The sequence below is a fragment of the Aquarana catesbeiana genome, linkage group LG03, assembly GCF_042186555.1.
Source record: "Aquarana catesbeiana isolate 2022-GZ linkage group LG03, ASM4218655v1, whole genome shotgun sequence".
In the NCBI taxonomy this organism is placed as follows: Eukaryota; Metazoa; Chordata; class Amphibia; order Anura; family Ranidae; genus Aquarana; species Aquarana catesbeiana.
The window spans coordinates 73,897,939-73,919,683 of NC_133326.1; the positions used below are offsets into that span (position 1 = coordinate 73,897,939).

At 44.3% G+C, this 21,745-nt stretch overlaps 1 protein-coding gene across 1 annotated transcript; it reads left to right on the forward strand.

Annotated features, from left to right (window-relative positions):
- The first annotated feature begins 17,503 nt into the window (after nucleotides 1-17,503).
- On the forward strand, nucleotides 17,504-21,223 carry LOC141133909 (integrase/recombinase xerD homolog). The gene is made up of 2 exons (XM_073623526.1): nucleotides 17,504-17,690; nucleotides 20,244-21,223. The coding sequence occupies exons 1-2, from the start codon at nucleotides 17,504-17,506 to the stop codon at nucleotides 21,221-21,223; spliced, it is 1,167 nt and encodes a 388-aa protein (XP_073479627.1).
- The last annotated feature ends 522 nt before the right edge of the window (nucleotides 21,224-21,745 follow it).

The window sequence follows — 21,745 nt, forward strand, 5'->3', positions numbered from 1 at the left end:
GGTGGCAAAAAAACCCCCAAAGGACCCCATTTTGGAAAGTAGACACCCCAACCTATTTGCTGAGAGGCATGGTGAGTATTTTGCAGCTCTCATTTGTTTTTGAAAATAAAGAAAGACAAGAAAAAACATTTTTTTTTTCTTTTTTCAATTTTCAAAACTTTGTGACAAAAAGTGAGGTCTGCAAAATACTCACTATACCTCTCAGCAAATAGCTTGGGGTGTCTACTTTCCAAAATGGTGTAATTTGGGGGGGTTTTGTGCCACTTGGGCATTCCATGGCCTCCGAAACTGTGATAGGCAGTGAAGAGTGAAATCAAAAATTTACGCCCTTAGAAAGCCTGAAGGCGGTGCTTGGTTTTCGGGGTCCCGTACGCGTCTAGGCTCCCAAAAAGTCTCACACATGTGGTATCCCCGTACTCAGGAGAAGCAGCAGAATGTATTTTGGGGTATAATTTCACATATTCCCATGGCATGTTTGAGCAATATATCATTTAGTGACAACTTTGTGCAAAAAAAAAAAAAAATGTGTCTCTTTCCCGCAACTTGTGTCACAATATAAAATATTCCATGGACTCGACATGACTCTCAGCAAATAGCTTGGGGTGTCTACTTTCCAAAATGGGGTCATTTGGGGGGGTTTTGAAGTGTTCTGGCATTTTATGCACAACATTTAGAAGCTTATGTCACACATCACCCACTCTTCTAACCACTTGAAGACAAAGCCCTTTCTGACACTTTTTGTTTACATGAAAATTTTTTTTTTTTTGCAAGAAAATTACTTTGAACCCCCAAACATTATATATTTTTTTAAAGCAAATGCCCTACAGATTAAAATGGAGGGTGTTTCATTTTTTTTCACACAGTATTTGCGCATATCAAACGCATTTTTTGGGGAAAAAACACATTTTTTTTAATTTTAATGCACTAAAACACACTATATTGCCCAAATGTTTGATGAAATAAAAAAAGATGATCTTAGGCCGAGTACATGGATACCAAACATGACATGCTTTAAAATTGCGCACTAACGTGCAGTGGCAACAAACTAAATACATTTTTAAAAGCCTTTACAGGTTACCACTTTAGATTTACAGAGGTGGTCTACTGCTAAAATTACTGCCCTCGATCTGACGTTCGCGGTGACACCTCACATGCATGTTGCAATTGCTGTTTACATTTGATGCCAGACCAACGCTTGCGATCGCCTTTGCGCGAGAGCAGGGGGGGATAGGGGTGCTTTTTTTTTTTTTTTTTTTTCTTTATTATGTTTTTGCTTTTTTATCTTATTTTTAAACTGTTCCTTTCATTTTTTTTTTAATCATTTTTATTGTTATCTCAGGGAATGTAAATATCCCCTATGATAGCAATAGGTAGTGACAGGTACTCTTTTTTGAAAAAAATTGGGGTCTATTAGAATCCCAATGGCGCTGTTTACATCCGGCGAAATCGAAGTCATGAAATGCTCGTAGCTTCCGGTTTCTTAGGCCATAGAGATGTTTGGAGCCACTCTGGTCTCTGATCAGCTCTATGGTCAGCTGACTGAATCACCGGCTGCATTCTCAGGTTCCCTGTTGAGACAGGAGAGCCAGAGAAAAACACGGAAGACGGTGGTGGGGGCATTCCCTCCCACTGCTTGTAAAAGCAGTCTAGAGGCTAATTAGCCACTAGGATTGCTTTTACATGAAAGTCGACCGCTGGCTGAAAAGAATGATACCAAGATGATACCTAAACCTGCAGGCATCATTCTGGTATAACCACTCAAAGGCGTGAATGGCGTACCTGAAGACAAAAAAATGGTTAACAATAAAACACAGTAAACGGTAAAGTATAAAAAATTGCATACTTGAAAAGCAAACATGATAAAACATAATAACAATAAAACATTGCAGAATAGAATACATTAAAAAAGAGCAGAACAATAGAGAGAGAATAGAGAGAGAGAGAACAATAAAACGACAACTATTTTTTTTTTATTTTATATATTTTTTTTTACACTTTCTTTGTAACTAACTTTTATAACTGTAACCGGTTCCAGGTTCGGGTCTCTCAAAATGCGATGGCATCTTGGGAGACCCTGTGAAAGTGTACCTAGTCTGTGCAATGCTGCACCCTACGCTAATACTCAACTAGTGAATGGTAGCGTTCAAAACATTCACTAATGCAAAGACCAGGATTGTCAGGACAGGAGGGACAATAATAGCGGGTGTCACGCCTATATCCGCGCTTGCTGCAGACACGACATCTTTTTTGGGGGCGTTCGTTGGGTAGGGGTACTCGGGAGGACATAAAGAAAATGCCTCTCATGCAGCCAACTGCATTTGGTTGGGGATGTGAATGGGGGAAGTATGGGCGCTGCACAAGTGGTGGGTTCCCAATTAGGATTGGCGAATGCAGCAGGAAGGGCATTATGGGCACGACGGGCCTGTGTTTGTCTTCTTCTTGGTGGCAGCAGGACACTACTTGTGCTTGCCACCTCACCAGCTTTAACTGCACTTATGGGACTCGCCATGTCACCAAGTGTTACTGCAGTGCTGGTTTGACTACGACCGGGGTGTACTAGGCCACTGGTGCTTGCCAGTTCACCAAAACGCTACCAAAAAAACTGTTAGCGATCGCAGGGATCAGGCCTGACTCTGCGAACGCTGCAGCTTTGTGTTTAGTGTTTTGTAAGTGACAGTGATTGATCGATACTGCACTTGGGTGGGCTGGGCGGAGGGGCAAAACGCAGGTGCTAGCAGGTATCTGGGCTGATCCCACTAACACTGCGTTTTTGGGAACCCTAAACTGCTGGGGACGCTAGTATAGATCTGATCGGATCAGATATTGATCCGATCAGATACTATACCACTAAGGGAGGTGTACGGTGCGTGCGTGGGTGTTAGCGGTACTGGCACTAACCTGACGTTGCCTGGGGCTGGTGCTTACCAGTTCACCAAAATGCTACCAAAAAAACTGTTAGCGATCGCAGGGATCAGGCCTGACTCTGCGAACGCTGCAGTTATGCGTTTAGTGTTTTGTAAGTGACAGTGATCAATCGATACTGCACTTGGGTGGGCTGGGCCGGGGCGGAGGGGCAAAACGCAGGTGCTAGCAGGTATCTGGGCTGATTCTGCTAACACTGCGTTTTTGGGAACCCTAAACTGCTGGGGACGCTAGTATAGATCTGATCGGATCAGATATTGATCCGTACGGATACTACACCACTAAGGGAGGCGTATGCTGCGTGCGTGGGTGTTAGCTGTACTGGCGCTAATCTGACGCTGCCTGGGGCGACGCATATCATCGCCGGGCGATCAGGGGGCTAAACCTTTATTCGGTAATAAATGGCGGGTGCCCTGACACTATAAAAATTAAACGAACTAACCAGCATCACCCGTAACAGTTATACGGTGATCAGTGGTGAAAGGGTTAACTAGGGGGCAATCAAGGGGTTAAAACATTTATTAGGTAGTATATGGGGGTCCCTGTCGCTATAAAACGCTGACGGCGAACCTAAATATTTACCTCCCTAACTAGCGTCACCAGCGACACTAATACAGCGATCAGAAAAATGATCGCTTAGCGACACTGGCGACAGGGGGTGATCAAAGGGTTAAAACTTTATTAGGGGGGTATCCTAGACCTAAAGGGGGCTACTACTAACTGCCCTAACACAGTAACTGTCACAAACTGACACCATGCAGTGATCAGAAAAAAAATAAATAAATAAAAAAAACTGCTTGGTGTCAGTGTGACGGGGGGAGGGGGGAGGGGTGATCGGGGGGTAATCGTGGGGGGGATCGGGGGTGTAATGTATGCCTGGCGTGTTCTACTGTATGTGTGTGTTTGTATAACTCACATTCCAGTCTTCTCTCCTCGGTGCCGGAACGGAAAATACCGAGCCGAGGAGAGATGACATAATTTCCTTTGCTGCTGTTTAGCATACAGCAGCAAAGGAATGATTTGATTGGCCGGTGGCGATCACGAGGAGGGGGCCACGAACGAATGGTCTCCCCCTCATCTCTGATCGCCGCTGGTCAGAAGCGGACCGCCTCGGGCATCGGGAGGGTCCGATCGGACCCCCCGCCCGCGGGAGGCAGATCACGTATATGTACGTGATTCTGCCTGCCCGTGCCACCTTGCTGACGTACATCGGCGTGAGGCGGTCCTTAAGTGGTTAAACAGCGGCCATTGAAAAAATCATCAAAATATGGAAAAAATAGTATATATAAAACAATAAATTGTAATCACACACTACAAACAGCGCTAATGTTGAGCAAGAGATAAAAACATGTGGCCAACTTCACACGAAAGTCCTTTGGAGAGTAGTGTGGAGCTTGGAAAATGGTCCAGAGAGTGTTCATAGGTGATATTATAGTAGAATCCCAGTGTGCACCTTCCACTGGTTAGTTCAATTCCACCCTGTGATAACACACTCCCCTCCAGGGGGTTACACTCACCATAGCTGAAAGATAAATAAGCCTCCAAGAGAAGAGAGTCTCTTAATCATAAACTGCTACCAGCACCACTCCTGGGATTCCCAAGGGATCAAGGCTCCAAATAAATCAATAACAAAAGAAAAGCGCACATAGCGTAATTCCATTTATTCAAAGAAACCCATCACATCTCACAAGACCCCCTTAATGTATATACGTACTAGACAATGCAATCAATCAAGCAATGAAAGTAGTGCACTTCACCGTTCCAGAGATCAGCCGGTTCAGAGCCCCAAGGAGCGAGAAACACTTCCTGGTTGTGGATCTGGACTGCGGTGGAGCGCATACATCACTTCCGGCGTCGTGTAGGCCACGCTTGACGCGTTTCATCATATCCTGACTTCAACAGAGGGCGTGGCTACACGGCAAAGAGACAGGCTTATATTGTCCGTCCCACTCCTCCACAGCCAATCACTACACATTCGTCATCAGCCTACAGGGGGGGAGGAGGGACAGAACAGCCACACTGCACTTAATTCAAAGAAACACCGAGATGCGTGAATCCGTGACAGAACACACATCCCACGGACTAGTACATCCTGCACAGACCTGTGTACTTAAAAAAGCCAACATACTTAATATTGTATAATAAGATACTATATTGGTTAATCCTAATAATAGTACTTTTTAGCAGACAAGCAAGTCCTAAAAATAACAAATCACAAAACTAAAATAAATACATATAGAAATGCATTATCATAGCCAAACATATAGTATAAATATGTACCAATTATTTCAGGCAAAAGAAAGTTAAACCGTACGCATAAATAAATGTACATTTAAGGGGACATATACACAAATACCCAAGATAAAACATGAATAAATACTCAATGCAATATTACAAGGAATTAAATAGATACATATCAATAATTAAAAAATGTATTATAAAATGCAATTAATAAAAACTGATAAAAAGATTAAGAGTCACTTATGAAACAATTAATATCTAAATCGACGTTCAACCCTTTTGGCGATAAAGTATCCACCAAAAAAATCCATTGGGTCTCTCTCTTAGATAGATCACGGACTAGATTTGAACCCCTCCATTTCGGCTTCAAATGATCGATGCCCCAAAATTTAAGGCCCGATAGGTCCTGATTATGCATCAATTTAAAATGGAGCGATACGCTGTGATCTTTGAAGCCTAGTTTTATGTTGGCTATATGCTCTGCAATTCTGACTCTCAGGAGCCTTTTGGTGCGCCCTATATAAATCAGGCCACATGGACATTGCAGAGCATAGACCACATAGGAGGTGTTACATGTGATGAATTCTTTGATGGTAAATTCTTTGTTATTAGAGGTTGACACGAAATTTTCCACGGCCCTCAGTGGTCTATTCACCTCTCTACATGCACAGCACACACTCTCTACATGCACACACTCTCTACAGCTGAAAAAAACATTTCTATCCCAGAAAGTGGATAGCCTCGACGGGGGATCCAACACATTCTGTACTATTCTATCTGCAAAGCTAAGCGACCTTCTATAAATAAACTTGGGCTTGCAAGGCAAGACTGAATGAAGCACTTTATCCATAAGCAGGACATGCCAGTGGAATGAAATGATGTTTTCCACCTCCCTGTATTGGGAGTGGAATCCCGAAATGAAACTCCATTCATGGCTATCCCTAACTGGGATAGGCGGGGTTTCCTCTAACAGGGCACACCTAGGCTGCACAGCCAATTCATGGATAATGGAGCCCAGCACTTCCTCGTGGTACCCCTTCTCCATGAATTTTTTCTTTATGATTTGAGCTTGCAACATAAAGTCAGCATCTTCAGAACAATTCCTTTTCACCCTAGTGAGTTGCCCCCCTGTTCTTTAGCCACATAGGGTGATGTCCGCTAACAATGGGTAAGTAACTGTTAGAATCCGTGGGCTTGAAGTACACTTTAGTTTCCAAACTATTCTCTTGTCTAAAAATAGTCACATCCAGAAACTGTATGTTACTCTGACTGAATTCACTAGTCAGTTTAATATTATTCACATTAGAATTGAGTTCCTTCAAAAATTCCTGCAAACTATCAATAGTGCCTTCCCAAATAAAGAACAAATCATCAATATACCTTTTGTATAACAAAAGTTGGGTATGAGCGACAGAAAAGATCGTTTTGTCCTCCCACTCCCCCATGAACAAATTTGCTATACTGGGGGCAAATTTAGCCCCCATAGCTACGCCTCTACATCGGCAAAAAAAACTGACCATTAGACCAAAAAAAGTTGTGGCCTAAACAGAAATCCAAGGCATTCCTGATAAAGACTTTATGACTATGCGATAAATCGTCACGTTGGCACAAAGCCCAATTAAGGGCTAGGAGTGCATCATCATGCTCAATGACCGAATGAAGAGATGCAACATCAGCAGTTACCAGGTATACTTCTTGTTTCCCTGTTAGATCAATCTGTTGTAGAATCTGTAGGAGACTTTTAGTGTCCCTAAGATATGCCTTAGTTTGCATAACGCTACCCTGCAGAAAGTGATCCAGATATTGGCCCATCCGGGATGTAATCAAGCCAATCCCGTTAACGACGGGGTATTATTCAAATCTTTATGGATCTTCGGCAGGGTATAAATCATAGGGATTCTACTACCACTCGGCACAAGATACTTTCTTTCTCGGTTGGATAAAACTCCTGAAGAATAACCAATTTCAACCAAATTCCTCAAATCCCTTTCATATTGCACAGTAGGGTCTTTTGCTAATTTTACATAGGTGTTACTATCATTCAACATTTCAGTAAGCTGGTTGTGATAAAACTCCTTATTTAAAATCACTACCCCTTCTCCCTTGTCAGCAGGTCTTATGACAATCTCTTTCCTTTTTTCCAGCATAGTGATTCCATCCAATACATGCCGGTACTATACGTTCTAAATCACGTGTCACCAGTCCTTTAAAAACATCAACAATATTCTGGTTTGCACTATTTAAGGGATTAAAAAGGGACTTGTTCCTCAGTCCACTATCTGTCGGCACCGAGGCCATGGTGCTGACTGGTTGGGAATTTTTGTTTAAAAAGTACTTTTTGATATTTATCTTTCTAATGTACTTATGTAAATCAATAAAAACATCAAATTTATTGATCGGCCTTTTAAGGCCACATTTCAAACCCAGATGCAAGATATTAGTTTCCTTGTGTGATAAAACAACATTACTTAAGTTAAAAATGCCTCCTAATCCTGCTCTCGCCTTCTTTTTCTGGGCCCTTCGTCCTGCCCTACATCCCCTTGTTCTTCTCTCCGCTGATTGGGATGGTGGGCGTAGTCCCTCTCCCATTGTGGATGCTCCCTCCACTGTGGTTCCCAATGATCCGCTGAGGGCTGTGGAAAATTTTGTGTCAACCTCTAATAACAAAGAATTTACCATCAAAGAATCCATCACATGTAACACCTCCTATGTGGTCTATGCTCTGCAATGTCCATGTGGCCTGATTTATATAGGGCGCACCAAAAGGCTCCTGAGAGTCAGAATTGCAGAGCATATAGCCAACACAAAACTAGGCTTCAAAGTTCACAGCGTATCGCTCCATTTTAAATTGATGCATAATCAGGACCCATCGGGCCTTAAATTTTGGGGCATCGATCATTTGAAGCCGAAATGGAGGGGTTCAAATCTAGTCCGTGATCTATCTAAGAGAGAGACCCAATGGATTTTTTTGGTGGATACTTTATCGCCAAAAGGGTTGAACGTCGATTTAGATATTAATTGTTTCATAAGTGACTCTTAATCTTTTTATCAGTTTTTATTGATTGCATTTTATAATAAATGTTTTAACCCTTTCATGACTAAGCCTATTTTTGAAATTTGGTGTTTACAAGTTAAAATCCATATTTTTTGCTAGAAAATTACTTAGAACCCCCAAACATTATATATATTTTTTTAGCAGAGAATCTAGAGAATAAAATGGAGATTGTTGCAATATTTTATATCACACGGTATTTGTGCAGCGGTGTTTTAAATGCAAATTTTTGGAAAAGGGACACTTCCATGAATTTTAAAAAATCCAAACAGTAAAGTTGCCCCAATTTTTTTGTATAATGTGAAAGATGATGTTACGCCGAGTAAATAGATACCAAACATGTCACGCTTTATAATTGCACACACTCGTGGAATGGCGACAAACTATGGTAGCTATGAATTTCCATGAATTTCCATAGGTGACGCTTTAAATTTTTTTTACGGTTACCAGGTTAGAGTTACAGAGGAGGTCTAGGGCTAGAATTATTGCTCTCACTCTGACGATCGCGGCGATACCTCACATGTGTGATGTGAACACCGTTTACATATGCGGACGCGACTTCCGTATGCGTTTTCTTCGCTGCGCGAGCTCGCGGGGTCGGGGGCGCTTTAAAAAAATTTTCTTTATTTTTTTTATTTATTTTATTTATTTTTATACTAATAAATGGTATTTAAAAAAAAAAAGTTTTTTTTTTATTTTTATTGCTGTCACAAAGAATGTAAACATCCCTTGTGACAGTAATAGGTGGTGACAGGTACTCTTTATGGAGGGTCGGGGGGTCTAAAAGACCCCCCATCCCTCCTTTACACTTAAAAGTATTCAGTTCGCTGAAAACGGCGATTCTGAATACTGTGTATTTTTTTAAATTTGGCGCCATTGGCAGCCGAGTAAACGGGAAGTGACTTCATGACGTCGCTTCCGCGTTTACATTGAGAAGGCTGGAACGAAGCCACCCACAGCTTCGTTCCAGCCCGCCCCCAGCTGCCGAAGGTACCCGATTGGACACCGGGCCTCCCGATCGCACGGGAGGCCCGGTAAGAGCGGCGGGAGGCGGCGGGAGGGGGGGATGTCCCCTCCCGCTCCTCCGGTATAACAGCCGAGCGGCTTTTAGCTGCATCGGTTGTTATATACGGGTAGCCGATCGCCCGCTCTAAACAACGGTACCAGGATTATGCCTGCAGCTGCGGGCATCATCCCGGTATAACCCCCGAAAGCCGAGTACGCAGATATGCGTACGGTCGGCGGGAAGGGGATTTATTTATTGATATGTATGTATTTAATTCCTTGTAATATTGCATTGAGTATTTATTCATGTTTTATCTTGGGTATTTGTGTATATGTCCCCTTAAATGTACATTTATTTATACTTACGGTTTAACTTTCTTTTGCGTGAAATAATTGGTACATATTTATACTATATGTTTGGCTATGATAATGCATTTCTATATGTATTTATTTTAGTTTTGTGATTTGATATTTTTAGGACTTGCTTGTCTGCTAAAAAGTACTATTATTAGGATTAACCAATATAGTATCTTATTATACAATATTAAGTATGTTGGCTTTTTTAAGTACACGGGTCTGTGCAGCATGTACTAGTCCGTGGGATGTGTGTTCTGTCACGGATTCACGCATCTCGGTGTTTCTTTGAATTAAGTGCAGTGTGGCTGTTCTGTCCCTTCTTCCCATCTTGTAGGAAGCCGCCGCTGTTTACTTCGGCTGATGACGTGCGCCTGTCGTCAAGCCGAATGTGTAGTGATTGGCTATGGAGGAGTGGGACGGACAATATAAGCCTGTCTCTTCGTCGTGTAGCCACGCCCTCTGTTGAAGTCAGGATATGACGAAACGCGTCAGGGCGTGGCCTACACGACGCCGGAAGTGACGTATGCGCTCCACCGCAGTCCGGATCCACAACCAGGAAGTGTTTCTCACTCCTTGGGGCTCTGAACCGGCTGATCTCTGGAACGGTGAAGTGCACTACTTCCATTGCTTGATTGATTGCATTGTCTAGTACGTATATACATTAAGGGGGGTCTTGTGAGATGTGATGGGTTTCTTTGAATAAATGGAATTATGCTATGTGCGCTTTTCTTTTGTTATTGATTTATTTGGAGCCTTGATCCCTTGGGAATCCCCCGGAGTGGTGCTGGTAGCAGTTTATGATTAAGAGACTCTCTTCTTTTGGAGGCTTATTTATCTTTCAGCTCTGGTGAGTGTAACCCCCTGGGGGGAGTGTGTTATCACAGGGTGGAATTGAACTAACCGGTGGAAGGTGCACACTGAGATTCTGCTTTAATATCACCCATGAACACTCTCTGGACCATTTTCCAAGCTCCGCACTACTCTCCTAAGGACTTTCGTGTGAAGTTGGCCACATGTTTTTATCTCTTGCTCAACATTAGCGATGTTTGTAGTGTGTGATTACAATTTATTGTTTTATATATACTATTTTTTTCATACTGTGTTTTATTGTTAACCATTTTTTTGTCTTCAGGTACGCCATTCACGACTTTGAGTGGTTATACCAGAATGATGCCTGCAGGTTTAGGTATCATCTTGGTATCATTCTTTTCAGCCAGCAGTCGGCTTTCATGTAAAAGCAATCCTAGCGGCTAATTAGCCTCTAGACTGCTTTTACAAGCAGTAGGAGGGAATGCCCCCCCACCGTCTTCCGTGTTTTTCTCTGGCTCTCCTGTCTCAACAGGGAACCTGAGAATGCAGCCGGTGATTCAGCCAGCTGACCATAGAGCTGATCAGAGACCAGAGTGGCTCCAAACATCTCTATGGCCTAAGAAACCGGAAGCTACGAGCATTTTATGACTTAGATTTTGCCGGATGTAAAGAGTGCCATTGGGAAAGCATTTTATCACACCGATCTTGGTGTGGTCAGATGCTTTGAGGGCAGAGGAGAGATCTAGGGTCTAATAGACCCCAATTTTTTCAAAAAAGAGTACCTGTCACTACTTATTGCTATCATAGTGGATATTTACATTCCCTGAGATAACAATAAAAATGATTAAAAAAAAGATGAAAGGAACAGTTTAAAAATAAGATAAAAAAGCAAAAAAAACAATAAAGAAAAAAAAAAAAAATCACCCCTGTCCCCCCCTGCTCTCGAGCTAAGGCGAACGCAAGCGTCGGTCTGGCGTCAAATGTAAACAGCAATTGCACCATGCATGTGAGGTATCACCACGAAGGTCAGATCGAGGGCAGTAATTTTAGCAGTAGACCTCCTTTGTAAATCTAAAGTGGTAACCTGTAAAGGCTTTTAAAGGCTTTTAAAAATGTATCTATTTTGTTGCCACTGCATGTTTGTGCGCAATTTTAAAGCATGTCATGTTTGGTATCCATGTACTCGGCCTAAGATCATCTTTTTTATTTCATCAAACATTTGGGCAATATAGTGTGTTTTAGTGCATTCAAATTTAAAAAGTGTTTTTTCCCAAAAAAAATGCGCAAATACTGTGTGAAAAAAAAATGAAACACCCACCATTTTAATCTGTAGGGCATTTGCTTTAAAAAATATATATAACGTTTGGGGGTTCAAAGTAATTTTCTTGCAAAAAAAAATAATTTTTTCATGTAAACAAAAAGTGTCAGAAAGGGCTTTGTCTTCAAGTGGTTAGAAGAGTGGGTGATGTGTGACATAAGCTTCTAAATGTTGTGCATAAAATGCCAGGACAGTTCAAACATTTTGGAGTAGACACCCCAAGCTATTTGCTGAGAGACATGTCGAGTCCATGGAATATTTTATATTGTGACACAAGTTGTGGGAAAGAGACAATTTTTTTTTTTTTTTGCCACTAAATTATATATTGCTCAAACATGCCATGGGAATATGTGAAATTACACCCCAAAATACATTTTGTTGCTTCCCCTGAGTACAGGGATACGCGTATGGGACCCCAAAAACCAAGCACCGCCTTCAGGCTTTCTAAGGGCGTACATTTTTGATTTCACTCTTCACTGACTATCACAGTTTCGGAGGCCATGGAATGCCGAGGTGGCACAAAACCCCCCCAAATGACCCTATTTTGGAAGGTAGACACCCCAAGCTATTTGCTGAGAGGTATAGTGAGTATTTTGCAGACCTCACTTTTTGTCACAAAGTTTTGAAAATTGAAAAAAGAAAAAAAAATTTTTCTCATCTTTCTTCATTTTCAAAAACAAATAAGAGCTGCAAAATACTCACCATGCCTCTCAGCAAATAGCTTGGAGTGTCTACTTTCCAAAATTGGGTCATTTGGGGGGGGGGTTTGTGCCACCTGGGCATTCCACGGCTTCCGAAACTGTGATAGGCAGTGAAGAGTGAAATCAAACATTTACACCCTTAGAAATCCTGAAGGCGGTGATTGGTTTTCAGGGCCCCGTACGTGGCTAGGCTCCCAAAAAGTCCCACACATGTGGTATCCCCATACTCGGGAGAAGCAGCTAAATGTATTGTGGGGTGCAATTCCACATATGCCCATGGCCTGTGTGAGCAATATATCATTTAGTGACAACTTTGTGTAAAAAAAAAAATTGTCACTTTCCCGCAACTTGTGTCAAAATATAAAATATTCCATGGACTCAACATGCCTCTCAGCAAATAGCTTGTGGTGTCTACTTTCCAAAATGGGGTCATTTGGGGGGGGGTTGTGCCATCTGGGCATTTTATGGCCTTCAAAACTGTGATAGGTAGTGAGGAGTGAAATCAAAAATTTACACCCTTAGAAATCCTGAAGGCGGTGCTTGATTTTCGGGGCCCCCGTACGCGGCTAGACTCCCAAAAAGTCCCACACATGTGGTATCCCCGTACTCAGGAGAAGCAGCTGAATGTATTTTGGGGTGCAATTCCACATATGTCCATGGCCTGTGTGAGCAATATATCCCTTAGTGACAACTTTTTGTATTTTTTTTTTTTTGTTGTCATTATTCAATCACTTGGGACAAAAAAAATTAATATTCAATGGGTTTAACATGCCTCTCAGCAATTTCCTTGGGGTGTCTACTTTCCAAAATGGGGTCATTTGAGGGGGGTTGTACTGTCCTGCCATTTTAGCACCTCAAGAAATTACATGGGCAGTCATAAACTAAAAGCTGTGTGAATTGCAGAAAATGTAACCTAGTTTGTAGACTCTATAACTTTTGCGCAAACCAATAAATATACGTTTATTGACATTTTTTTTACCAAAGACATGTGGCCGAATACATTTTGGCCTAAATGTATGACTAAAATTGAGTTTATTGGATTTTTTTTATAACAAAAAGTAGAAAATATCATTTTTTTTTCAAAATTTTTGGTCTTTTTCCATTTATAGCGCAAAAAAAAAAAACGCAGAGGTGAGCAAATACCATCAAAAGAAAGCTCTATTTGTGGGAAGAAAAGGACGCAAATTTTGTTTGGGTACAGCATTGCATGACCGCACAATTAGCAGTTAAAGTGATGCAGTGCCAAATTGTAAAAAGTGCTCTGGTCAGGAAGGGGGTAAATCCTTCTGGGGCTGAAGTGGTTAAGCGTCATCAAATTGCTTCTATGCCCTACTTGTGCTTGTTTAATCACACAGCAATTTGTGTAGATCAAATGTTGCTTCCCACCGCACATGTGCACCTGAGTAGCTGTACAGTGCACCACAACACAGAAGTAGTAGGGTTGCTGGAATCCATAAGCATAAAGTCTACACGCTCACATTCTTTAATCCTCCTCTGAGCACTCTGCAGATCATCCTTCCAATAAGTGCTTCACTAATCCACCAGTGCCTGTCCTAATCCATATTTTACAACTGAACCTTCTTTTATCATTTTTAAATCTCCACAATGTCTTAAAGATTTTTCAAGTCTCATACCCCATCCTCGGTCCCTCTGTCAAAGACTGGCTGTACATGGATCAAAATTCAGCCGGTTCAGCAGGGACCAGCTGGATTTTAATTGATGTGGGGGCACTATGGTTGTACCGATCAACTTCTGTACAATCAGCCTGTTGGATTTCCCCAGTCGATCAGCTCCTCAGGCTATAGTCTCCAGCACTGATCTGTGTATTCTGACGGTGGGGAAGTCGTGTCGCTGTCAGGATACAATAGCTCAGTGGGCAGGATTCCCCCATCTACCTTAAATGTATAGTGGGAGTATCTGGTTTGTTTTTGTTTTGTTTTTTCCAACTCCCAGGTTGAATGAAATAACTGACTAATGACTTGGGCTGCCTTAGTCATGCAAAGCATAGACAAATATAATGAAGTTTGAACACCATTTCCGCTGCCTTGTTCTTGCTAACTACTTGTTAGGGCAGGAGGAGGACTCTAGGACCCAGCATCTGTCAGGGCAGGAGACGGGCTCTAGGACCCAATGTCTCCGCTAGCACATCACCTGGGCCTTTATAAGGAAGCCAGCCCTTGCCTGAAGTGCTTTTTGATCATCAGCTTGTAACCTGTGTTCCTGTGTTCCCTTGCTCCTGTGATCCTTAGTTACAGATCCGGCTTGTTCCTGACCTGTCTCCTGCTTGCTCCAGTCTTTGACCCCGGCTTGTCTTATGGATACCCTCTGCCTGCTTCTGTGTTTGATCTCAACTATCCACCTGACTTCGTCTGCTCTGTTGTTCACCTGGCTCCTGATCCTGGCTTGTACAGGGGGTCCCCTAGTTACAAACATCCGACTTACAAACGACTCCTTCTTACAAACGGAAGGAGACAACAGGAAGTGAGAGGAAATCTACCCCTAGGAAGGGAAATTCACTCCTGTAAGAGCTATTATGGGGAAAAGGTACCTCTGCTGATGCTTTATCACCAAGGCTTGTTTCTACAACAGCCCAAAATTTTCAAAATCCAATTGTCATTGGGACAGAAAGTGAGGTGAAATCTTCTGAACAGGGGCACACACAGCAAAACAAATGTTACAGGGGTGTTAACCCTTCCCTATGTTATCCAAAAAGCTTAAAAATAGATTTTTTGGCTGGAGCTACACTTAAAAAATGTACCCGTTCCGACTTACAAACAGATTCAACTTAAGAACAAACCTATAGTCGCTAACTTGTTTGCAACCTGGGGACCCCCTGTACTGACTATTCTTCTGACACTGTGATTCTGCAGACCTGCCACACCTCACAGGCTCCATCTGCCTGCAGCCTCTGCTCATTACATCTGCAGTTTTCCTGAATCCTTCTGCAAGAAACTCCGCAGGCGACCTGTGCTGTGTTGTCCCACCTCCAGGGGAGTCCGGAACATAGCTGCAAGGGAAGCCCTCTCTCCATTGGCCTCCAGCACCCGGTACGTGATACTACTCCTTAGAGGTATGCAGTGCAACCTGTCTCTATTTGAATAAGTGCTCACATTTATGTATTAACTGATTCTGTTGAAATTATTTTTTAATGAACTTACCATAAACTACCCATTAGGAACTATACATTCTTGTTTATGTCACCCAATTCACTTTACATGTTTTGCAAATCTTTAAATTGTGTTGAAGATAATCTTAACCGTGTGAATATGAATCCCAAATGAGATTTATATGGCCAATCCTATATACCTCTCTTCTTAATTTGTTGTTTTGGACACACACTAAGTTAATAATATTTTACTAGCAGGCATATTCCCTGTATAATAAAATGTCCATTTTCTATATTTATGTATTGTGTACATTTATACTGTATGTATTTTTTTTACTCTTTAAAATTGTATGCCATTCGATATTTATTATATATTTAATTGCTAGTGTTCTATGTACATTATTTACATGTATTCCTAACCTGTCAACAATCTAAGTTATCTTCTTATTCAATTTGTATATTGGGTAGGTGCTACATTTTTACATGTGTACTATTCAAATCACATTCCATCTACCAGTACATTCATTTTAATTTTCTTGTCACCTTTTATACTGTAGAGCCTTTCTGAAGAAGTGGTAACTAGCCATTAAATGTGTTATTTGGTGTGTAAAAAAGTTTAACCTAATAATGCTGATGACCCACAACGATATACCCTTTTCTTTTCCTGAGCAGCTCTTCTACCTCCAAAGTTTTTTATTTCTCACCATTATGTTTCCAGAATTGGTTGTCATCAGCTCCTAAAGGAAAACTGTCATGTCTTTTCTGGCTAAAGCAGCTAATCTCTGTTAAAAACAGTCATCACCTCACCCAAAGAATCCTGGGACAGGCTTGCCACTGTTATTGAAGCTAAATGAATGATTGTAAGCTCTAACAAGCAGGACCCTCTGATTCCTACTGTATTAAATTGTATTGTAATTGTACTGTCTGCCTTAATGTTATAAAGTGCTGTGTAAACTGCCGGCACTATATAAATGCTGTATAATAATAATGCACCAGTGTTGAAGGTTGCTTATCTAGCAATATGTAGCCTTGTCTCAGGAGATAAGTCACACAAAAACAGTCAATTTGAATGCTATACTGGCACAGGTGTTGAGGTTACATACTGTCAGTGTCAGCAATGAATCTAGGTAGACTAAAAGAGGAAATTAATTCCCCCATACATCCGCCCATCCCCCTTACCTTTAATAAAGAAAAGCCTGGAGCAACAGCATGCAATGATGTATGCAAAGGGCGCACATGACAATGGTAGCAGTGTAAGGGTTAAAGTTAATTGGTGAGTTTAGAGCCGAGGGGGAGGGAGGATCAGGGGTGGGACTAGTTAAAAGGAGTTTCTGCGCTGGGAGGGACAACAGAAAGTTTAGGAAAGTTCTCAGGTAGGTGGTGTGGCTATCATGGCTGAATTAGAGGGGCTAATGGCCCAGTTGCGGGAGGAAGCAGCGGTTAGGGGAGCCGAGTGGCTGCAGGAGACTATCGCAGCCGCGCTACAGGGCTCAACTAGGCAGGCAAGTGTAGGAGAGAGAAGCGGCACTAGAGCGCGCCGCTCTCGGCCTCCTGAGCGGTTCTCGCCGGACCGCATGACGTCTGCGCAGCGGCACTCGGGTAGTCTGTCATCCAGACTCCCGGGGGGCCCTCCGGCAAAACGTGCTGCAGTGAGAGAGCGGGCCAGCGGGCGCGCGGCCCCGGCGGGACGAGAAGAGAGACGTGACTGGGATCCGGCCACAGCTAGGCCTCGGAGCGGGAGACGTACTGAGAGCGCAAGCCCCGCCCCCAGGATGACGGCGGGGAGCGCCGCCATTGCTTCAGCTGCACTGCCTGCAGGGATCCCCGGGCCTTCTAGTTCCACGGCAGGGGACAGGCAGAGAGGAGAAAGAAACAGGGCTGGACTAACAGCTACCGGAGCAGAGGCTAGCAGGGCTGAGGTAGCACACACCGGTCCTGGGAAGGCAAGCCGGAAGTCCACCGGAGGTTTCGCTGCGCGGAGGAGGGGAAGGATGGCGAGCAACGGGGCAGCCGCGGTACACATCCAGGGCGGGCCTCCATCGGCTTCAGAGGAAGAGCCAGGTCGGAGCGGAAGAGAGGAGGAATCCGGATCGGAGGAGGATGCGGCCCCCCTGCCCAGGAGGATGGGGCCAGAAGAGGGCAGACGGTCGGCTGATGGGTCAACACCTAGGCAGCCAGGTGAGCCACCACAGATCAATGCACTGTCTAGCTTAAATGATGCATCAGATGTTAGATCGGGGATTGTAGGTTTAGAAAACAGCATAGCGGGGTCTGGCATAGGTGCAGGAACACAGGGTTTCCTGGGGTTTTTAACGGGAATTAAGGAACTAGTGCAGAGGTTGGAGGCTGCAGAGAAGCCGGGGGAGGGCCCGAGAGCTGCATGGACACAGCAGACGGGGAAGGATTTAGGAAGGGCTGGAGGGGACCCGACAACAGCGGTTGCGGCTGTGGTCACGTCACCTGATCAGCAAGCTACGGGGAGTGGAGCTGCTCAGGGGAAGGAAAACACAGCGCCGACAGGAGAGGCGGCGGCAAGGAAGGACATCATTAGGCTGGCGGACGCGGCTCGCTGTGAGGTGTATGTGTGCTACGAAGGGCCGTTAGGAGCGCACTTGAAACAGGAAGTGCGGGAGAAATTATGGAAGGGTGAGTATGTGGAAATATTTTCATTGCTGCCCTTGGAGAAGTTCAATCTTGATAGAGTCAAGCCGGATGACTCTAAAAAAGAAGATGAGGAAAAGAGAAGGTATAGGCTGATACCTAGGACATTCACGAATTGGTTACAAGCGTTCGCGATCATGGCAAGTGTGATAGGGGAGAAGCAGCCGGAACACTGTTCGGCGCTTTTCTGCTATCAGGATGCGATTGGGGAAGCGTATAGAGTATATGGAGGTTCGGCATGGTTGCGATACGATGAACAGTTTAGGCAAAGGAGAGCGGTTCGCCCAGAGCTACGGTGGGACCATAAGGACATCAGCCTATGGATGCGCTTGATGACGACGGCGAGGGCACAAAACCAGTTTTTTCAGGGGGGAGCCGGTGGACCGTTCACCCAGGGACATTCGGCTGGAAACAAGAAAGGGGTTTGTTGGCAGTATAACTCAGGATCCTGTAAGTTTGGCGGAACATGTAAGTATAAGCATGAGTGCTCAGGCTGCGGGGGAACACATCCATCATCCAGATGCTTTAAACAAGGAAAAGGCCGACAGGGAGAGGCTGGGAACAAAAGGGAGGACTCCGGTGATGGTGGAAAGGATGCGGCCGTTTCTCGGTAAGTATCCTGACAGAGAGGCAGCATCGTTATTGGAAGAGGGCTTTGCGCGGGGTTTTAGGATTCCATGTAGTTTATCAGTGACTCCCCCGGTGCCCAAGAATTTAAAGTCTGCCCTGCAACATCCTGAAGTGGTTTCGGAGAAACTGCAGAAGGAAGTGGCATTGGGGAGGATGGTTGGCCCTTTCCCAGTAATACCCATAGTTGATTTGGTGGTGTCCCCGCTGGGCGTGGTGCCCAAAAAGGAACCCAACAAATTCAGGCTCATTCACCACTTATCCTTCCCGAAAGGGGGATCCGTGAATGACGCAATAGATCAAGATGCATGCTCAGTGACGTACACGTCCTTTGATGCTGCGGTGCGGTGGGTGAGACACTATGGGAAAGGCGCCTTGATGGCTAAGGCAGACATAGAATCAGCGTTTCGTCTGTTGCCGGTTCACCCGGATAGTTTCCGGTTGCTCGGGTGCCACTGGAACGGCGGTTTTTATGTCGATCAATGCTTACCCATGGGTTGTTCAGTGTCGTGCGCGATATTTGAACAATTCAGTTCCTTCGTGGAATGGGTGGTAAGGGATGTATCCGGGGTGAATTCGATAATTCACTACTTGGATGACTTTCTATGCATAGGCCCGGCCTCTTCTAGAGTATGCGCGGTGTTGCTGGCTTCATTGCAGCATATAGCGGGCAGATTCGGCATTCCACTGGCGGCCGAAAAAACGGAGGGACCCTGCGCGGTCATCACGTTTTTGGGTATCGTGCTAGATTCGGATGCAATGGAATGCAGATTGCCTGCTGACAAATTGGAGGATTTGAAAAAAGAAGTGGCAGGGCTGATAGGAATTAAAAAGGTACAACTGCGTAGGTTGCAATCGGTGTTGGGCAAGCTGAACTTTGCTTGCCGCATACTTCCGATGGGGAGAGTGTTCAGTCGCCGGCTGGCGGCCAGCACGAGCGGGATAAAATCGCCTAAACATTTCGTGAGATTGAGGAAAACGCACAGGGAGGACCTGATGGTATGGCATACCTTCCTGGAATCCTTTAATGGCAGGGCAATGTGGATGTCAGGACCAGTCAGTAACTTTGACTTGGAATTGTTCACCGACGCCGCAGGATCAACAGGTTTTGGTGCTTTTTTCCGGGGAAAATGGAGCGCGGGTCCGTGGCCACAAGCTTGGATAGAAGAGGGCTTCACGAAGAACTTGGTTCTACTGGAATTGTTTCCAGTAGTTCTGGCAGTGGAACTATGGGGTGCATCATTCAGGGATCTGAAAGTGCGCTTTCATGGGGATAACATGGGGGTGGTGCAAGTGATAAACAGGGTCACGGCGTCATCTCCGCCGGTGATCAGACTGCTGCAGCATTTAATCCTAAGATGTCTACAACTGAATGTTTTCATTCATGCTGTGCATTTGCCGGGGGTGGAAAACGTTATTGCTGATGCGCTGTCTCGCTTCCAGTGGGACAGGTTCCGGGAGTTGGCGCCGGACGCGGAGCAACAAGGGATACCTTGTCCAGACTGGCTGTGGGAGATTGCGCTGGCATCATAGAGGGATGGATTAAGCGGTCGGTAAGTGAGAATACATGGGCCTCATACAATAGGGTATGGCAGGAATGGATATCATTTGTACAAGCTTTGGGGGAGGATCCGGTAGGCCAAGGAGTAAGTTCTCTATTGCTGTATTATGTGGTCCAGAAATTGGACGAGGGCGTGTCCGTGTCAAGGATGAATACGCAGTTGGCCGGTTTGGCTTTCCTTTTCAAACTACAAGGGCAGCCCGACGTCACCAAGGAATTTTGGGTACGACAAGCGTTGAAGGGTTACAGGAGGGCGGTGGTTAAGCGTGATTCGAGGAGACCGGTAACTTTTGAGATATTGAGGGGTATTGTGGATAAGTTGGGGGTGGTTTGCTCATCTGAATACGAGGTCGTTTTGTTTAAGGTTGCTTTCGCGTTGGCATTTTTTGGAGCGTTTAGGATAGGGGAGCTAGTTAGTCCTTCCAAAAAAGTGCAAGGGGGAATTAGGTTACAGGAGGTGCAACTTGATGAGGAGGGGGTATCGATATTTTTGAGGAAGTCGAAGACGGATCAGGGGGGAAGAGGCAGGATGGTGCGAATTTATCCTATTCATGGTTCCCCCCAGTGCCCGGTGGGCACGGTCCGGGAATTCTTGAAGGTTAGGCCGGATTTTCAAGGCCCCTTACTAGTGCATCAAAAGGGTACTTGGTTGTCACGTTTCCAGTTTGTAGCTGTGTTTAAAAAATGTTTACAGGGGCTGGGGCTGGAGGAGAAGGATTTTTCATCCCACTCATTTAGGATTGGAGCCGCGACGGAAGCGGCCAGGATGGGGTTGGATGTGGAGGTGATAAAAAGGATCGGACGGTGGGAATCGAACAGATTCCAATCTTATGTTAGGCCACAACTGGCACTAAAATTATAAGGGACAGGGTTGCTTTCTGTTGGTTTATGTGGGGCATACATTTAGTTATCTGATTAGGACAAGTATTATAGTTGGTATAGTCAATGTTGAGAATAGTGTTTTGTTTTCTTCTAATTTCAGGTGCAGCACCGAGAATGGTCTGGGTTATGGGCCATTCTTATGTATGTTGGGGGGCTCGGAGGGGAGACGCTAGGCCTGAGGGTAGGCAACTAAGTTTTGACAGACGGGAAGTGTATATAAAGTGGTTTGGGGATACCGGGGATGTTGTGGGGAAGGTTGGTTCAAGAGGTACAGCGATACGCAAACAGAGAGGGTCCTCCAGATGTCCTGGTGATACATGTTGGCGGGAACGATTTGGGCATTCGCTCAATGATAGACATCGTGCGGGATATCAAATTTGATATTTGGCGATTGATGAAGGAGTTCCCGCAGATGATCATTATTTGGTCGGACATGGTTGCCAGGATGTCTTGGAGAATGGCTAGGTCAGTGGAGGGGGTGAACAGAGCCAGGAAGAAGATC

Coding starts and splice junctions, on each gene's coding strand:
- LOC141133909 (XM_073623526.1), top strand. CDS start 17,504: ATGGCGAGCAACGGGGCAGCCGCGGTACACATCCAGGGCGGGCCTCCA. Junction 17,691..20,243: donor GTCAACACCTAGGCAGCCAG/GTGAGCCACCAC, acceptor TCTCGCTTCCAG/TGGGACAGGTTCCGGGAGTT.